Source organism: Dermacentor albipictus, chromosome 1 (genome assembly GCF_038994185.2).
Source record: "Dermacentor albipictus isolate Rhodes 1998 colony chromosome 1, USDA_Dalb.pri_finalv2, whole genome shotgun sequence".
Taxonomy (NCBI): Eukaryota; Metazoa; Arthropoda; class Arachnida; order Ixodida; family Ixodidae; genus Dermacentor; species Dermacentor albipictus.
Window position 1 is genome coordinate 244,463,905 of NC_091821.1, and position 17,743 is coordinate 244,481,647.

The window sequence follows — 17,743 nt, forward strand, 5'->3', positions numbered from 1 at the left end:
GCCGACGACACCGGCTTTTCTGCGACACGAGCTCCTTAACGCTGTCGCGTTAAAATAAAGGCTAGTATGCTTCGCATCCTGGGCTTAACCTTAGCTAAGCCACAGCCATTTTTTTCTTTGCAAGCTGGCCATAACAGATTTCATGGATAATGTTTCTTCAAACGTAATGCAGTGCATTATAATAGGTTGTACTGCTATATAGACATATCTATTTAATAGCTTAATAGATCAATAACATCAATGAACAACCGTAAGTTCATATCTTGGCATTTTGCAGTGTTGCATTTATAGAGGGCTACCTAACAGCTTCCAAATAATGACGGCAGTGTTTTTTTTTTTTTACAGGGAATCAAGCAAGCAACTCGGGTGTGTATGCTGCGGAATTGCTGTAATGGCAGCTATGCAAGCATTTTTGGAATAGTATCCAGAACATATGAAAGAAGGTGCCCAAAACTAGTCACCGAGCCAGTCATGGACCAAGTCACTTTTTGGACGTTTTATTCTTGTCACATGGTACAGTAATACATACTTTAGCAAACTCAGGTGGCCTCGTGTGTTCACTTTGGTATCCTCCTGAGCAGCTTAAGCTCGTGAGTGAGCCAGAGGGCCACTGAGAGCAGGGTGACTGCTCCTGCCTGGTGTGATGATGCAAGCGAAACAGGAACATAGGTTAGGAGTGTCGACACTCCCAGGGTAGCCTGCAAATGGAACAACACAGTGCCTCAGCAGTGCCTGAAGCAGCTGAAATAGTAATGTACCCCATCTCAAAGCTTCACTTTGGGCTACGACGGCAGCTATGATGTGGGAATTCCCTGTGAGCGAATAAGAGCGCAGGAGGAGAGATGAGCATTGCACACAGTGGCAACAGGCTTCCTAGCTCTGCCACTGCCAAGTGACATCATACTGCATTTGCATAAATAATGACATATTGTTTTCTCCCTTTATTTTGGCTGAATTCCCAACAAAGCACTCTGCATTACATTCAGAACAATAAACCAATATATTGCTCATGCTTAAAAATTTGATGGCCTCAATCCGCCACCTCAGCCAGCTAAATCACAGCCGGTGCAAGTCTAAAACCAGTGATAGGGCAAAAAGTCCAATTACAGTGGGTCAGGGGCTTTATGCCTAATGGCCCCATCCACTATAGCAATGCACAAGCTGCTCCAGTTCGTGGGATCCCAATCGTGCCCTTGAGACAAAGGAACGACAACACAGTAGTGCAAACAACCAAAAGGGCATTTATTTATTTGTACACCAATACCAACTAGCCGAATTAAATTAACGGAACATCCTGATGGGTGCTGGTGAAACGTGGAAGTCTGACTCCCTACAACTGGATGCCGACCAAATACGCTCGTCCCACGAACGCCCAATCGTTCATGTGTACAATCACATGAATGGTGGTGTGTTCGAATGATCATGCTTGTCCATCCCGGTACCCCGCGACATGTCCGTGTGCGCCACCAACCGCGAGCCAGAGATGGTAGCTTCTTCCCTTTGCGGCCAAATATCCAAGCCGTCACGTGAAGCCAGCATTAGAACGCCACCTCTCATACTCTGCAACTACACCGACCAGCTGTGGCACACATCTACACGTGGAAGCCGGATTACAGGCGACGCGAGAGTTGAGCGTCCTCACAAGTTGAAACACTCATGTAACATATGTGTGCACCCATGGTCATTGCAACAAGGGATTGTCGATTATGCTATTCTAGATGTGGTCTGCTTCGCTGCACCGCCATTCTTCCCGTAGACCATAATGTATAACGACTGCCGAAAGTTCGGACACTCCCTTGAGCCAACTCGATCGAACGCACCATGCACCGACTCTGACCGGTGCATGGTTCGACTTGCTTAATGCCATTTTTGTTTTGAATGGAGCCTCCTTGCTGCCCCACGAAGTGGCGCTACTGCAAATCCCCGCTTATCATCATCGTTTCTGCCTGGTTCGTGGCTACAGCAGTTCCGGTCTCAGCTTAGTAAGCCATGTCAAGACAGCAGCTGATTTGTTCGTTTCTTCGTGCACGATGCTGCGAGTAGGCCACGTTTTCCATTTTTGCGACTGGTATCAGCGTGACAGCGTGGTGATGTTTGCTTTGTGTGCTGTGTCGGGGTTGCGGTGATGCAACGTGGCATACGGAAACATTGCGTCAAGTGTCTAATGGCACTGACAGTGCCCGCGCAGACTGCGCTGGGGAATGCCGGCAAGCGGGTGCCGGGAGGCCAAGGATTTGTCGCCTTTCGATGTGCACCCTACTAACGCCGAAAGTGTTCTGCCGAGACCTGTGCAGTGGTTCCGGACACTGTCTCATCTGACAGTTTCACAGGTGCTCGCACTGCTGTACTGACATGCGCAGAACTCGATGACGGCGAGATCATTCGTCAGGTTTCTGCTGCACCACCGGACGATGACTCCGTGTCAGAAGATGACGCACTATGTGCTACGCTTCCGTCGCATGCGGAGCGTGCTCAAACAATGACTGTGCTTTCAGCCGCCTATAGTGACCATACGACCCTCTCCGAGATTCAGGTTTATCTGACTGCGCATAAACGGAACAGCGTGCAACGGCGCATTCACAATTTCTTCAAGCCTACTGCCGAGCCCGAATAAGTACGTGGAAATAAAGGATTTTTTTTTTTCTTAATCTGATTTTTCGGACACCTGTTTATTCGGACACTTCCGCAGTACCCGTGAGGTCCGAATAAATGGTCGGCGACTGTATTTATAACCCCTTCACATTACCTTGTCGTTCAAGCTATATTCTTAAGGATAATGTATTTCCGTGTGCGTCGTGTGGAGTTGTGCAGTGGCGGCAGAAAAGGATGCCACAAAAACCATGCAATTTCTTTTCACATTCTAGAAGGTTCTAAATTTGGAAGGCACAAACAAAACTGTCGTTGACTTCAGCTCCTTCAGATGCAGGGAGTTATTCTCGTAAAGCCACTTCCACAAATAGGCACCAGTTTTCAATACCAGAATTATTTTTAAAAATGTCTTGACAAAGCACATTACTCCTCATTCTAAGTGCTCACCGAGTGCTCAAAGGTGACTGCCTTACTTCAAGGTATGGCACACCTGTCATTATTTCAAGAGGCAAAGCTTCTGCATGGATTGGCTAAAAAGTAAAGTCATTGGAGTGTGGCTCAAGCTAGAATTGAATTGTGTCCGCCATGTATGGTAAAAAAAAAAACATAAAGTACAACAGCTGGTTTATACTTCTCTTACCTGGAGCCACGCAGCAGCTAGAAGACAGTGGAGTGCCTTCCTTGCTCGCGGGGGCAGAGGCTGCCTCCGGCCCCAAAGCCAGAGACCAGTCACAAAGATCACGACACTTTCACCCTGTAAAAAAGGCAAGTTTTCTGAATCAAACCCATTCACCTTTCTTTTTCTCATGACAAAGATGACATAAAAGTAAAAATAAGCACATTTTCTTGAAAGCCAATGCTTCAGAAATCCAAGTGCCTCCTTATTTTCAGGATGGAAGAGTTGTGGTGAAATAAATCTAGTTAAAAAGCACCCCCTTTGTTTTGTATCTGGGTACTTATTGCTCGAGTGAATAGGTGACGCCCAAGGCACGGCAGACATCTTGTTATCAATGTCGTGTGGTGCCTGCTATAAGATACTGTATATGCTCGTGTAAGAGCTGCACTTTTTTTTCTTCTAGAAACATGGCTGGGTGCAGCCCTTACACGAATCAGGCCGATGACAGCCTGCTAGTGGTTTGTACTGTTTCCGCCACTGTAGCAGAGGGTAAGAGAGGTGCAAATGACATGTCATAAAGATTATTATTATTTTATTTTACTGGCCCAAACAGGGCTCCCTTCTCTAGAGGTGAAATGCCACCTATCCGACTGGAAACACTGCTAACACAGCCGAGACGATGCACCACACAAAAAAATAATGGCGCAGCAGCACTGGCCTGAGCGGCGTCGACGGAAAAGCAGCTGGCGTCAGCTAGCAGCAATGAAACTAACTTTGCTTTCCGGCAGGATACTTTGAATTTTTTTTAACCAAAATTTTGCCCTCCAAAGTGGGGGTGTGGCCCTTAGACGAGGGCGGCCCCTTAGTCTCATATAGTATTGACACGTGTACTTGTCTTTATCGGGCGACACGTTTTGCCGCTTAACAACTGTAATCGCACAGCGAGGGACGCGCCTGCATGTATCCGACGTTTCTGGAAAGTTATTGATGCTTCTACCCAGTTGTCTGTTGTTGCCGAACCTGGTGTTATCTGATTTCATCGCGTAACGCGAATGGTGTAGAACTTTGTGGAAGGCACGCGGGTCCGAACGATTAGTCTGGAACATTCGACGACTGCTCTATAAAAGCCGACGCGCTTGACCCGCTGATCAGATTTCGCCGATCGCCGACTGTGTTCGCCGCTATCGTTGTGCTTTAAGTGTAGCCTGTTTTGTGGGCACAGGTTCGCCCAATAAAAGCTAGTTTTGTCTTTCACAGTACTGCTACTGTGTTCTTTAACGTCACTACCACGTGACAGTATTATAGCTCCACTAGCAGTAACCTGATATTAATGGATTTTTCAAAGTCAGCTCCAGACAAGTCACAACTTTGAAGCCATAAATTATATGCAGCAAAACAAACTTAGCTTCTGCGTTTCAGCTTATGCACAGTACCCGAGATGATTACCAGTAAAACGACCACTTTCCAAAGATCATACCTTTCAAGACTGTGTACACTAGCAACACCAGAACACTTATATACAAAAGCCATGCAAAGCTTTACAGCATTTTTACGTGATTGGACAGCATATAATATAAACAGAATGCTTTCATACTGCTTTCTGACCTCTGTTTTTGTTACCATGAACAATCCATGCCTTAAAGCGAAGTGGTGCCTACGTTTGTATTTTGTGACCTGCCGTTGGTGTCCTTTACACTAAAAGCCGTTGCTTTACTGCTTTCAGACATCACCTATGTTGAAATTGCGTGTCAAAGTTTTTTTTTATGTGATCACTGGCTGTCACGTATTTGAGACAAATTTAGCTGTTGGGCTTTGACATATGGAATCATCCAAGAGTCTGCTGAAAGGTCACAAATGACTGTTGTCAACAACTTAAGGATGATGTGGACCTTGTTAAAACTCTGACTGAATAAGCATTCACTGCAGAATAGCAAAAAGCTAACGCTTGTCAAAAGTCGTGCTGTTTACCTACGTCACATAAGTTGCCCACACACAAAGTCAGATCTAGGACACTGTGCTGTCACTACATGTTGTGAAGGGACCTTTTCAGGACGTTGCGTGAGCACCTAGCAACAGTCTGCTGGGAAGCCTAGATGAAAGCGTGCTAGCTCCGCTGTTTTCTGCTACTGCCACATGTTTGCATGGTCGTGACAGGTGCAAGCATCGTCTAGTATTTTTCTGCTGTTTTTGGTCAGGAAGTACCTACTAAGCAAGCGTCCCAAATTTTTTTTTTGCTGATGTGCAAGTACTTGTGCATCATGCTTCGAGGCTTGAATAGACATGTAAGCCATATTTTTATGCGAAGCATATTACGAGAGCTCAACCCAGCTCCTCAGGCGCGGCGGTGTCGCCTTCAATACCACGTGATACCGTGACGTCACGACAGAGGAGGGCTCCAACTCGCGCCGTTGCTCGCGGCGTCGCTTGCCTCTGCTAGACACTCACGAGGTGAGATGCCTCCTGGAGACAGAGCTGCTCGTTGGAATGAGAAGCGAAGGTTGCGGCGTGCTACAGAGACTGATCTTCTAGGTGGCTTTGGCTCAACTCTTGCAAGATGGGCTGGGTGGGAATCGAACCAGGGTCTCCGGATTGTGAGACGGAGACGCTACCACTGAGCCACGAGTACGATGCTTCAAAGCGGTACAAAAGCGCCTCTAGTGAATGCGGTGTTGCCTTAGAAACGAGCTGTTTCTGAGGCTCAGGCGTGCGTCGCTTGCTCAGGCGCACATTTCGTTGCCGCGCCGAACGCTGCGTTGCTCGACGCTCACCGCGTCCAATGCGGGGCGCGTAGTCGCTGCGCCGTAGCCCATTGTCTTACACCCCTTGGCGGGTCGACGGGAACGCTCTCGCGTTCCACTCTTGAAGGCGAAGCAGAGTAACGCATGAGTTGTTTCTTCGTCTAGCCGAACCAAATATAGCCAAGCAACAGCAGTTCACCAGGCTAAACAGTGGTTCAACAACTAAAATAAAGGCTAGTATGCTTCGCATCCTGGGCTTAACCTTAGCTAAGCCACAGCCATTTTTTTACATTGTTTGTTACTGGGACTACTGTCTCCTTTGTTCAGCTTTTTGGTAAGTTCTTGCGGACTTGCTTTTGTGCGTGTTGCATTGACACATGAAGGATACATGACAAAAACAGTTTGCAACAGTGATAATGTAAAAGCACAGGCATATACATACACTGATACAATGTACAACTATTGTCTCCACCCTGGGAAAAAAATTTACTGAAGAAATGCATTTACCATGTACCTAAGTTAATGCCAATGTTGGACGTGCCAAACATCCTCTTCTGTTGCACTTCTTTTGATACAGAGCTGGATACTGTGCTTGAAATCATGCCATTGCTCTTATTAGCAGCACAAGCTACACACACTTATATTTTGCATGCCACTTTTGTCCACAGTGCACAGCCAAGACTGCACCGAGGAAACTTTTCACTAGTCACTAGACTGGTTTAGAAACAGTGACACGTAACCTGCCAACACTCACTTGACGTGCCGATACTAGAGTACACTGACTGCTACAGCGATGTTTGCTAACCATGGTTCCATACTCAGCCTGTTCCTCTTATGTGCTAGCATCACGACTGCCTGCTATGCCTCACTGCTGAATTTAATAGGGGCATGCAACCAAAAACTACTAAAAGAGATTAATCAAAGGGAGAGAGTTGGGCTAGTTGGCGTTGATGCTACTGCTGTGACATAGTTACTAGCACGAGCAAAGCTAACAGAAAAAGGTTGGGATAAGACAGAAACAGGACAGTAAACGCTGGGAAAAAAGATGCCTGCATTAAGAAGCATGCCACCCGCTTGGTAAACTGCAATGTGGGAGTGGCTACAAGATTCCACTTTCTTGTGGAAAATGCTATATTGGGCAAACGGGCAGATGCCTGAATGACCGGCTTAAGAGCACTGGACAACGGTAAGCGATATAGCAGTCTCTGACCACTTGGCTGATCATTGCCGAAGATGTATTTGCTCCCAGTGTTTTCTTAACACGCATGTGCTCAGCCGGTGTGCCAGGCCGTTGGGGAAATTTTTTAGGCATTTTGCATTTTAAATGTTGGTGATGAATACCTAAGTGTACCATCTCTGGTACTCACTGATAAAGAAGTGCTGTACCTTAAGAAGAACCTTGTCATCAGTTATTTGTAATGGCACGTTGTGGGCACCTATCCGCTTCGTTTTACTCTTGGTCACCTCCTTTCTGGCACTTTCGTCTATGCGTTTGCCTGCGCATTTATTTGAGTATCGGGTGGCCTCTTTGAATGTTGCACGAATAAAATTTTCTCAGTTGAAGTCTAGCACTCGGTCCTGTCCCAACTTTTTTTCCATTAGCTTTGTTCGCGCTAGTAACTATATCACAGCAACTACTAAAGGAGGCAGCATTGACGGAAAATGATTGGTTATCACATAGATTGTTTTCCTTACTCATTTTCCTCTATGACAAGCCCATAAGAAAGTCTAGTTTACTCATAATTTTCATGTTTCAAAAGCACATGAAAGCAATAATGTGCTCACACGAAGTTTAATGATTGTGTGTCTAATGGTAAAGCCTAAATAACAACCAAGTGAACACCTGTTCATAGTTGTCAATGAGATGCCGCTATCTTTCAGCGTATTGTTGGCGCAGAAGTGTGCGCAGCACGTCTTCACACCAACTTCCTTCTGTGGCATGCTGAAAGCAGTAAAATGCTTTGCTAAAGGTTCAGCAGTATGCACACTTCCAGCCAGCCAATGATAATCATGAAAAAAAAAAATTATGGGGTTTTACATGCCAAAACCACTTTCTGATTATGAGGCATGCCGTAGTGGAGGACTCTTAAAATTTCAACCACCTGGGGTTCTTTAATGTGCACCTTAATCTAAGTACTTGGGTGTTTTCACATTTCGTCCCCACCGAAATGTGGCCGCCGTGGCTGGGATTCGATCCCGCGACCTCGTGCTCAGTAGCCAAACGACAATCATTAAAACTAAGTAATAATAATAATAATAATAATAATAATAATAATAATAATAATAATAATAATCAGCCTGTTTTAAGTCCAGTGCAGGACGAAGGCCTTCAAGGCCTGCAATCTCCAATTACCTTTGTCCTGTGCCAAACCGATTCCAACTAGCGCCCGCGAATTTCCTAATTTCATTGCTCCACCTAGTCTTCTGCCGTCTTCGACTGCATTTCCCTGCTCTTGGTACCCATTCTGTAACTCTAATGGTCTAATGGTTATCTAACCGGCGCATTACATGACCAGCCCAGCTCCACTTTTTCTCTTGATGTGAATTAGAATATCGTCTATACCCATTTGCTCTGTGATCCAAACTGCTCTCTTTCTGTCTCTTAATGTTATGCCTAGCACGGCAATCTTCGTTCCATCGCTCTTTGTGCAGTCCTTAACTTGTTCTCAAGCTTCTTTGTCAGTCTCCAAGTCTCTGCTCCACATGTCGGCACTGGTAAAATGCACTGATTGTACACCTTCCTTTTCAATGATAATGGTAAGCTTCCAGTCAGGAGCCGACAGTGTCTGTCGTATGCAATTCAACCCATTTTTATTCTTCTGTGAATGTCCTTCTCATGATCAGGGTCCCGTGATTAATTGACCTAGGTAAACGTACTCCTTCACAGACTCTAGAGTCTGACTGGCTATCTTGAACTCTTGTTCCCTTGCCCGGCTATTCATCATTATCTTTTTTTAAGTAAAAAGTCTTTACAGTCGCGTAGACGGCAGCTGCCCGGTGCACCCTCTCATCAAATGACATCATCGTGGGAAAGTGCAGCACTCGTGCTTTTAAAAACTTACATTCATAACATTTGTTATTTGGGCCTTTGAATGTTGTCATTGGTTGAAAATATGGAGATTACATATCTTAAAAGGGCACCTACTTTTTTCTCTAATAATTAATATTGTAAATTCTTATCGCAGGAGGAGCCTTTGTACATGCCACAGGTGCACTGAACATGAGCCACAGATAATGAATTGCAATGTATTTGCCTATGTACAGCCACGAGCAAGAGCTTCTTGGGCACTGGTGCAATGTAAAAATGCAGTTTCTTGTGGGCTAGGCAGAGAGCCTACAACCTATAGCTGCACTATAATGCTCACAGACTCCAGGTTGGCCTGGACATCTGGAAAATGAGCTATACATGCCAAGAGCAGAAAAATTCAGTCCTTTTAAAGCATGCACGGTCAATGATGTGTAGACAACAGTACACGAGTGTACATCTTCAGTACCAAATGTAGGCCAGATGTACACTGCACAGAGTGCAGTTTCCATTTGTTTGGATGAAAGCACATATTAGTAACAAAACTTCTGGGCTGCAAAGAAAGTGCGAGAGATATTATCCAGAATAAAAGTTTAGTAATCGAGAAATTGAGGTGAATGCAGAACACGATTTGACACTCCACTGGGACATCCTAGTATAGAATTGACCAGTCAGCGCACATATGCCTCACCCTTATGGGGACCGCATTAGCGACACCTTTAGTGGCAGCGTCTGTCTTTCCAGAGCTTAGGGGACAGGAAATGTGCTGAACACACTTCATCTCTCGCCGAAACCGCCTATTTCTGGCCTGTCCTAGGAAGATTTTCAAGCAATAACCGCAGCTCACAATGTCTAATTACAGTATTTACCCTATTCTAATGCGCAGCTCTTTTTTTTCTTTCATGAAAATTGGGCCAAAAATCGCCTGCGCTATGCAATCGAACACGAAACTAAAATCGCCTTTGCGGCATTTGCATGTTTAGCGCCTAACAGGAATGTATTGCGGCGAACCTAACTTCAGGACATGGCTGCCATGGTGCAACACATATTAGACCCTTGCCTATTTTTTTTTGCTAAAATATTGGTTGCACATTACATTTCTACTTTATTTAGGATTCTTAATGTCACATCTATGTTACCTTCCTACTTTGGGCACACAGAAAGTTGGCACACATTTGATTTGGGGGTGTGTTACAATGAGGCAAATATTGTCAAATTACTGATCAGTGGTGCATTTTCGCATATCTTCTGCATCTTGTTTGATTCGACCCGCCGGATAATTCGATCAATTTCGTCAGTCCCGTCAGAATTGAATTAACGGAAGTCGACTGACATAGTAACACCTCATTATAAGTCTGTCACTTATACTCAACCACTGACAATAAAAAGATCATTGCACTGCATTATAACATGGAAGAAAAGGCAACTTGTCTACTTCTATTCGTTTCTGAAAAAAGAACTCATCGATGTTATACCTTTGACGACGTGGCGAATGGTCAAAAGGTTGTTTTTGCTCGATTCCATGCCACCCGCACCCTCATGTTTTGGTAGTTTCTGTATTGAGTAGTGCTGCCCTTATCTTCCTGGCTTGCAAAGCTCATAAAAGATAGGCAACCACATGCATGCAATATTCAAGCAACAAGCGATGCGATGAGCGGACCCTGCTGTACTGTCGCATCTTGCTGTGGGACAACAATATACATTGGCACGACATCGAGAAAAAAAAAAGGGCAAACTTTCGTTGTTGTCTGAACCAATACAATCGTACACCCGTAAATAAAATCTCAAGTGTGCTGCGAGGTCAGCGTTTTAACAGGAGGGTACTTTTGTCTAGTTCAAATGTGTTGTCAACACCGGCAAAAATTCACTGCCTGCTGCCAGTGGTAAATGAGGTGGTGCCATCTGACAGCTAGGCATCAAAACACTTTGGTTACTCCATGGCCTCCCAGACATCGGTGTGTGCACTATTTCGGATGCTTTGTACTCCGTGTGAAATTACACGAAGCGAAGGCTGATTTTACCATTTATTTCTTGCTGTCACTATGGTGAGCAAGTAACAAGAGCAAAGAAGGTTAGTGAAACAACAGTGCATTTTTAGTGCAAGTTTGACAGCACTTATCTCAAAAGTGGTGCTGCTATTAAAATTAATTTCAAGTGGATGTCTTGTGAAATCGCTGTCTTGAATTCGTATGGTGCAATGTGTGTGCTTAATTAATTAAAAAGTTGATTTGTGAATTTTTAGAAATTAGACAACCGTGCATTTTGATTTCCAGTGTAAGTAATATCAGCCTCTTTGAGTAATCCAGTTCAAAGAGTATATCTGTCGTATATGGCACAGGCGATTTTTTAAAATTCTGCTATTAAAAAATAAAACACACATCGACAAAATATTATTGTATTGTCCAACTGCCTTGCACTTGAATGAGAGTAGTAGCAGTATTGTAAATGAAAAGAAAAACAAAAACTAATTATGAACAGGGGTTTCAACAAGTGCTTCTTGTTGGAATTCAGCAAGGAGACAATCTGGTTTTTCCATATGGCACCTCCTCCTTGTATAATTAGTCTGTGTTGAGATGGCGCTCCGCCTGCCAGGGAGGTTAGATGCTACGAGCCACTTCCTTGGACTAACGAAGAAGACAATCACTGAGACGAGTGTCTTCAGCCATTTTCCCCATCTCTGTCTGTTTATGAATCGTGTTTTGCTTTTCATATATTTGATGCCCCGTCACAATATGTTCCGAAAGTATGGGTGATTTAACAGTACTTTACGGTGACACAGTGAAAGCAAGACTGCTTTAAACTTGTTTATTGTATGCTAAGCCTTAATATTTGTCGGGGAATAAGGCATAGCATGACTTTTCCTGAGCATGCCAGCTTGTTCTCTGTGGAGACCTTTTAGTGCAACTATTTACACACACAGAAAAAAGAAAAGAAAAAAGCATTATGCACCATGCAGCAAAACATGATCAAGTCATGCTTTAAAATTTTAGTCCTGTCAGGCAATAACAACTAGAGACTGTGCTGCTCACTCTTAGCAAGCTAGAAAACAAGCCAGTAATGAGAAAAGGCAAGTTTACCAGTATTCGGTGATCAAATTGGGCTGTTGTTGGGTTCTCAGTGAAGTTGCGCAGCTTGGGTTCAAGCGCCAATATGTCAGAAGGCACCCAGCGATCGGCCATCTTAGGGAAGGAGTTGTAGACAAGACCTGCTCGCAAACCTGCCACAATTGCACCCGACATGGCAGTGACAAACACCAACCCGAGGACTCCATGGGCACCCCTCCGCATGCTTGTTGACAGCAGCGCAGAAGTATGCATGGGTTGTGTTGACAGGTGGGAGATGCCTGACCAAAAGGCCAGGCTATACCAGGCCAATGCTGTGCCCAGGTGAGCAGCCAGCCGGTACTGGCTGACATGTGGCTGGTCCTGGAGGCCGCTTTTCACCATGTACCAACCCAAGAACCCCTGAAATCCCAGCCCCACAGCTAGAAGGCTGACGTGCACCTTAGCTCGGCGACTCAGGCAGTCCCGCCACCAGAACCAGGCAGCACCCGTGTAAAATACTGCACCAATAGTGCGGCCCCACATACGGTGAAGGTATTCAATGTACCAAATACGCTTGAACTCGGCCAGTGTCATCTCCTGGTTGAACCTGTAGAAGTCAAGAAAAGCAGAGCCGAGGGGAAAATACCGAGTTCAGCATCACAAAGCGGATGGAATGTCACTAGAAACGACACATAATTCTAACCAACTGTTATTTCTTTTGAAAAGGCTTTCTGAGAAGGGTATGATACTCGTAACAGACTGTGGCCAACAAACTGTATTATGATTGTTAACACAAATATTTGGGCTAGTTGGTGCATAATTTCACAATCCATTACAGTTACAGTGGAAAGGCACAGAGGACTAGTCGGCAGAATGGACACAAGCAGTGAAGGTCACTACATACATGACCAAGCTGAACACAAGTCTTTAGAACAGTGCACCATTTTATGCATAATACTATGCTATTTACACTGGAGCCAGGCAGCCAGGCTGACACTCGCTCGTGCCAAGGGCACCGACCAACTTCTTCGTCGTTCTCGCGGCGGCTCGTCTCTTGAGCATCGCTCGATGATATCGTAATAATACCAAACAAAACAAAACAGTCCTATACCATCCATGTCACTATGCTTACATTCATGAACTGTACTGGACCATGCCAGATAAACATATCCCTAATTTTTATCGCCACCGATTGTGTACTTGCATGTCACCTTCTTTCTTAATTTCGAACTATTCATAAATTTCCCTAACAATCATGATCAGAAATGTGCAAGGATATTAATATGCTTAAACTTTGGCATGCATGGGGGCTGGCAGCAATACTTAGCCAATTGCCCCACGTGTTGCTAGTGCCTGCACTGCTGCCCAGTGCTCATGTAATTTTTCATGACACACTGTACCCTCTGTCCACTGTAGTATATATCACAAGAAACTGTTGTTTTCTATATGATGGCAGTACTGCATTCAATTAACTTCACAGTAGGCTTTTTATCACAAGTATTTTTCTCATGATCCCCATTCACCCTACTGCATGTACCATGAAAGTCATTGCAAAGCCAAAAGCAAAACTTTGATGCCACACCTATGAGCCTATTTAGGGCAGCGTGATAATTTAGAGGTACAGGATCTTGCTTGCTTGACTCAGTGTCAGGTGTGTCAATATGGGCCTTTTAGTCCTCCCTTTAACTCTTTCATGGAGCCTTCAACCACTCAGGCAATCATTTCAATGGGGTAGCCGGCACTACTGGACCTCTGCAGCTGGTACAGTGTACTGTGTCCCATTTTATGTTCACAAAAAGTATACCTAGAGTAGTGTTCAGGGTGTTTAAAGTGAAGGTTTCTTTGCCATCCCACCTTGACTTTCTTGACTGTGGCTGCTGCCTGGCTGGGTGCAGTGCCTTTCATGCCTACTTTCCTAGCCATAAGGCCACAATCGTACATGTACTTCTATCATGCCAAAGCCAACTACCTTTTTGAGATAACTGAAATGTACTATTGATGATGATTCCCATACTACGGCATACACCCACAACAGGGGATTGGCCAAGAAGAGGGCGGTACATTTAAAATAAGTAAGGATGATTATATTTGTAGACAAGAGTCGTGACATGGCGTGGCAAGGGTGTGCGAGAGCAGATGCACATGCACCAGTTTCCTTTATGTCAAAGATGCAGGAATTGAATGGGCGAATGTATAGGATTTCATTAAACGCTTCCCAAAAGCTTCATTTCATATAAATTCCAAAATGTGCGTTGGATCTACATAAGTTAGAACTTTTTTTTTATAATCGCTCTCTTTATGACGTTGATCCATTCAGGATGCCTGAGTTTGATAGTTAAGGATACCTTAAGAAGATGTAGGCAACCAACCTCTGGAATTTCAAGTGTAAAACACAACCCAAAAGCACACAATCTGTCGTTGGTGCTCATGAGTATTCGAGCTTGAGCTTACTATCGCCCTACACAAGTTTCCTGTGCAGAATTGTTGGGGGATACACAAAACTTTCTGCATTTTTCCATTAAAAAACATGGTGGTGTGAGTAAACACTCAATCTGTGGCAATATAATATAATGAATACGCTAATCTTTAGCAGTGTATCCTGACCAGACAACTTAAGGCAATGGCAATTGTGCGTGGAAAAATGAGTGACAGCTGTGCCGATTCGAGATTCGCTGCCTTCACAATTGCCAATATTGCTGAGCATGGAGTGGTCACGGCACAGGACAAATGAGCTGGGGCCATACTGCTGTTACATGATGGCCATGTTTCACAAAGGCATATTTCTTCACAAAAGAAAGGAAATGCATTAAAGATTACACATGGTAATTAAGACAGTAAATATAGTTTAGTGCCAGGGAAGTTGATGCATTTTGACCATAATGAAGGTATCAGAATGGTATGTGGTCATATATACATATCCCCTTCAGGTGCTACGTATACGCCAAGAGATAGTGCATCGAAAGTAAAAGCACTATGAAATTAATGTTTAAAACTTATGGGGCGTACAGCTTGAAATGCTTCTGGTTGGACCTGTGCTGCAAGGTTTAATAATAAGTTAGTTTTGGTAGAATGATTCAGAAGGTAGAAGGCTGGATGTTTGCTCACATTGTCAATATGTCATCATGCAGCGAGTTCATTTTCGTTGTTTTTCACAATGTTTTGCATCAGGCATATTTTTCAAGTGGTTGATAGGTTCTTTCCATGTGTGCATGACATGAAATAGTTCCCGTTTTCGTGTTCTGATTACCTGCGGGGAGTTCTCACATGGATTCCACATTCTGTAAATTTGACAAAACTCGCTGAAGAATTGAAAATCCTTAATCCGTTCTGCAGCTCTAGGCTGTTCATTATTCTGAAGATGCAAGAAGTGTGGTGGAACTGAATTTTTAATAGACAGAACTAATAGGCACCTGAAGGAGATATATACATAAAGTATCATCACAGAGCATTAACACGTTCACTGCAGCATGGGTCACATGTGGGTCACTGCAGTTATTTGCACTGCGTGGCTGCGCAAGGCTTTCCCGTAATGCGCAAGCAACATCTGCCAAAAATCAATAAAAAGGAAAAATGCTTTTTGCTTCTGTTGTGACGCATTGTGGTACCATTTCTCTACATCTAGATGAAGTTTCAAAGGTGCACAACTTCCTGATGGGTCACGATGCACTACAGCAATATGACAAGTCACTCACCAGAAGATCACCCCACACAGAAATCAAAGTGAATGTGTTAATCTCGCAGTTTCGTGCAGCTTTATTGTCAATGTAAAATTACGATTTTCTTTACGACTGACAATCTCATATTCGACTATACTTATGTTGTTGAAAATATCAATAAAATACATGATTTTTAAGGAATCCTGATCAGTTGTTAGTCCTTCAAGTAACTAGGCAAAGCTTCATATCTGAAATTGTACATTCTTTCAATATGATCACTGACGATAGACTGAATATATACATGGTTTGAGTGCTCTTTTCACATGTTCTTTCAGTGATGGTTCACTTATTAGTTGTGCATGTCTTGAACTGGATTTAACCTTAGAGAAAAAAAGAAACAGGTACATTTATTACTGCACTGTACTATGCAACTACACAGTTGCACAGACAGCAGCGTAATGTTAAGCCATCATGTGCCAAGCACAAACGCTCTCTCAATACAATGCAAAGTGTTTTGCTTCATACTAAACACCCCTGGCACAGGATGGATCACAGCTACGACAATGTATATACATTCAAAACACTACTCATGATAGTGCTAAAAGCATAACATATGCAAACATAAGCCAGAAACAGTGTTTAGTTTTTAACTGCACAGTGCACTTCAACGTACATGAGAGCAAGCCAGTAAATCAAGAACACTTTGCACCAGGATTTCTATGACTCACAAGCTGCGTATTTCCATGCTTGTTTATCTGTGTTCGAGCCGAATCGGCATACAAAAGTCAAATCCACGAAACTATTTCTTGACAGAAACCTTTTGATACCTCATATGAAGCACCTATGTTATCTGCAATTCACATATTTCAGACAATGACTGCTCTTTGGCGACAGGTTACAGGGAGAGGAATTTATTTTTGCAGCTCCGGTACGCACGCTTTGTATTCTGGATATTCTTGGTATTTCAGAAATTCCTGCTCCCATTGCTGTCGTCCGAAAGGCGGAAACTCGGCAAACGGGTTCCAGTGCACCATTGAAAGGCCAGATTTTGTCAGCCTGGAAGGATGAGTACAAATGTGAGAAACGACAGCGTGTACACAGCGTTACAATGAGCTAGGCTCGTTACAATGTTTCATGGCTGTGTACTGCACCGCACAAATCATGCGCATATCACCTCGTGACACCTCCGAGCACGATGGAACCAAAGGCCATGCCACTGCAGGCAAGAAGCCATTTTCCTACAACCTTTCGCGACTTCTCAGTCAGCTGTTCGGTTGCTGGTTGTGCAACTGTCACTTGAAGTCGACGCCCGATGGTCTATAGAAACAGAGGTAAAAACGGTGAGTATAACAACATCGTGCATTGTCAAAGTGCGCACCTGAAGCATCGGCTTGCATTTCTGATGTACCAGTAAGCGATGTTGCACGCCCCAACGAAACAAGATCGCCTGAAAAATGAGTACAAACAAGGAATACACAAAACCCCAGTAACCTCCAGTGCGTCAAGCAGGAAATAATTGAAAGAATATATGTACAATCCATGTTCACTCACTTTGCAAGTGGGTTTGGACGCGCCCAAGTAGAAACATCGCCGAGATACATTCATTGTATACGACCAGCTACACCGAGAAACGGTGCCTCAGTTCTGTAAAACTGTTGAATTCTCTAAAGAAACATGACAACAGCGAACATATGTAAATCGGTGCATCGGAGGTCAGCAGTACTTCTTTTAGATAGGTCACTTCGTACAATGAGACGACACCAATAGCAGAACGTGATTCAGAACGGCTTCCCTAATTTTTAGCAATCAGCAGCGATCACAGGGGATGCATCATGCCACTTCAATTAAAACACGAAGCTTCGCCTGGCCAAACGCAACTAAGTTCAAACTTTCTCGCACGTAGCACAGGTGAAACTGCGAAACCACGACCGAAATCGACCGGCAAAACGTGCCTCAGCGTGTCTGCGTGTTTTTATTTTCACGGCAGTAAGCACAGAGTTAGCAGATCATTTTTTTTTCACCCGCTAAATATTTGAACAAACAAGATACTTCGGAGCAACGCTGATATCAAAGGA

General features: G+C 44.1%; 2 protein-coding genes across 2 annotated transcripts in view; one reads left to right on the top strand and one right to left on the bottom strand.

Moving 5' to 3' along the window:
- The window catches only part of Zip99C (Zinc transporter Zip99C), a 53,504-nt gene extending 52,962 nt beyond the window's left edge, over positions 1–542 (top strand). Inside the window, exon 7 of the mRNA XM_065439699.1 lies at positions 346–542. Coding sequence (XP_065295771.1) covers positions 346–421 — 76 coding nt within the window. The 3' untranslated portion in view covers positions 422–542. The remainder of the gene's footprint in view (positions 1–345) is intronic.
- LOC135907917 (heme A synthase COX15) lies at positions 482–17,644 on the bottom strand. The gene is made up of 7 exons (XM_065439698.1): positions 17,220–17,644; positions 17,047–17,115; positions 16,843–16,985; positions 16,605–16,724; positions 12,046–12,619; positions 3,230–3,343; positions 482–698 (listed from the first exon to the last, which is right to left on the bottom strand). Exons 1-7 carry the CDS (start codon positions 17,271–17,273, stop codon positions 558–560), a joined length of 1,215 nt encoding a protein of 404 aa, XP_065295770.1. The 5' UTR covers positions 17,274–17,644; the 3' UTR covers positions 482–557.
- Positions 17,645–17,743: the final 99 nt, after the last annotated feature.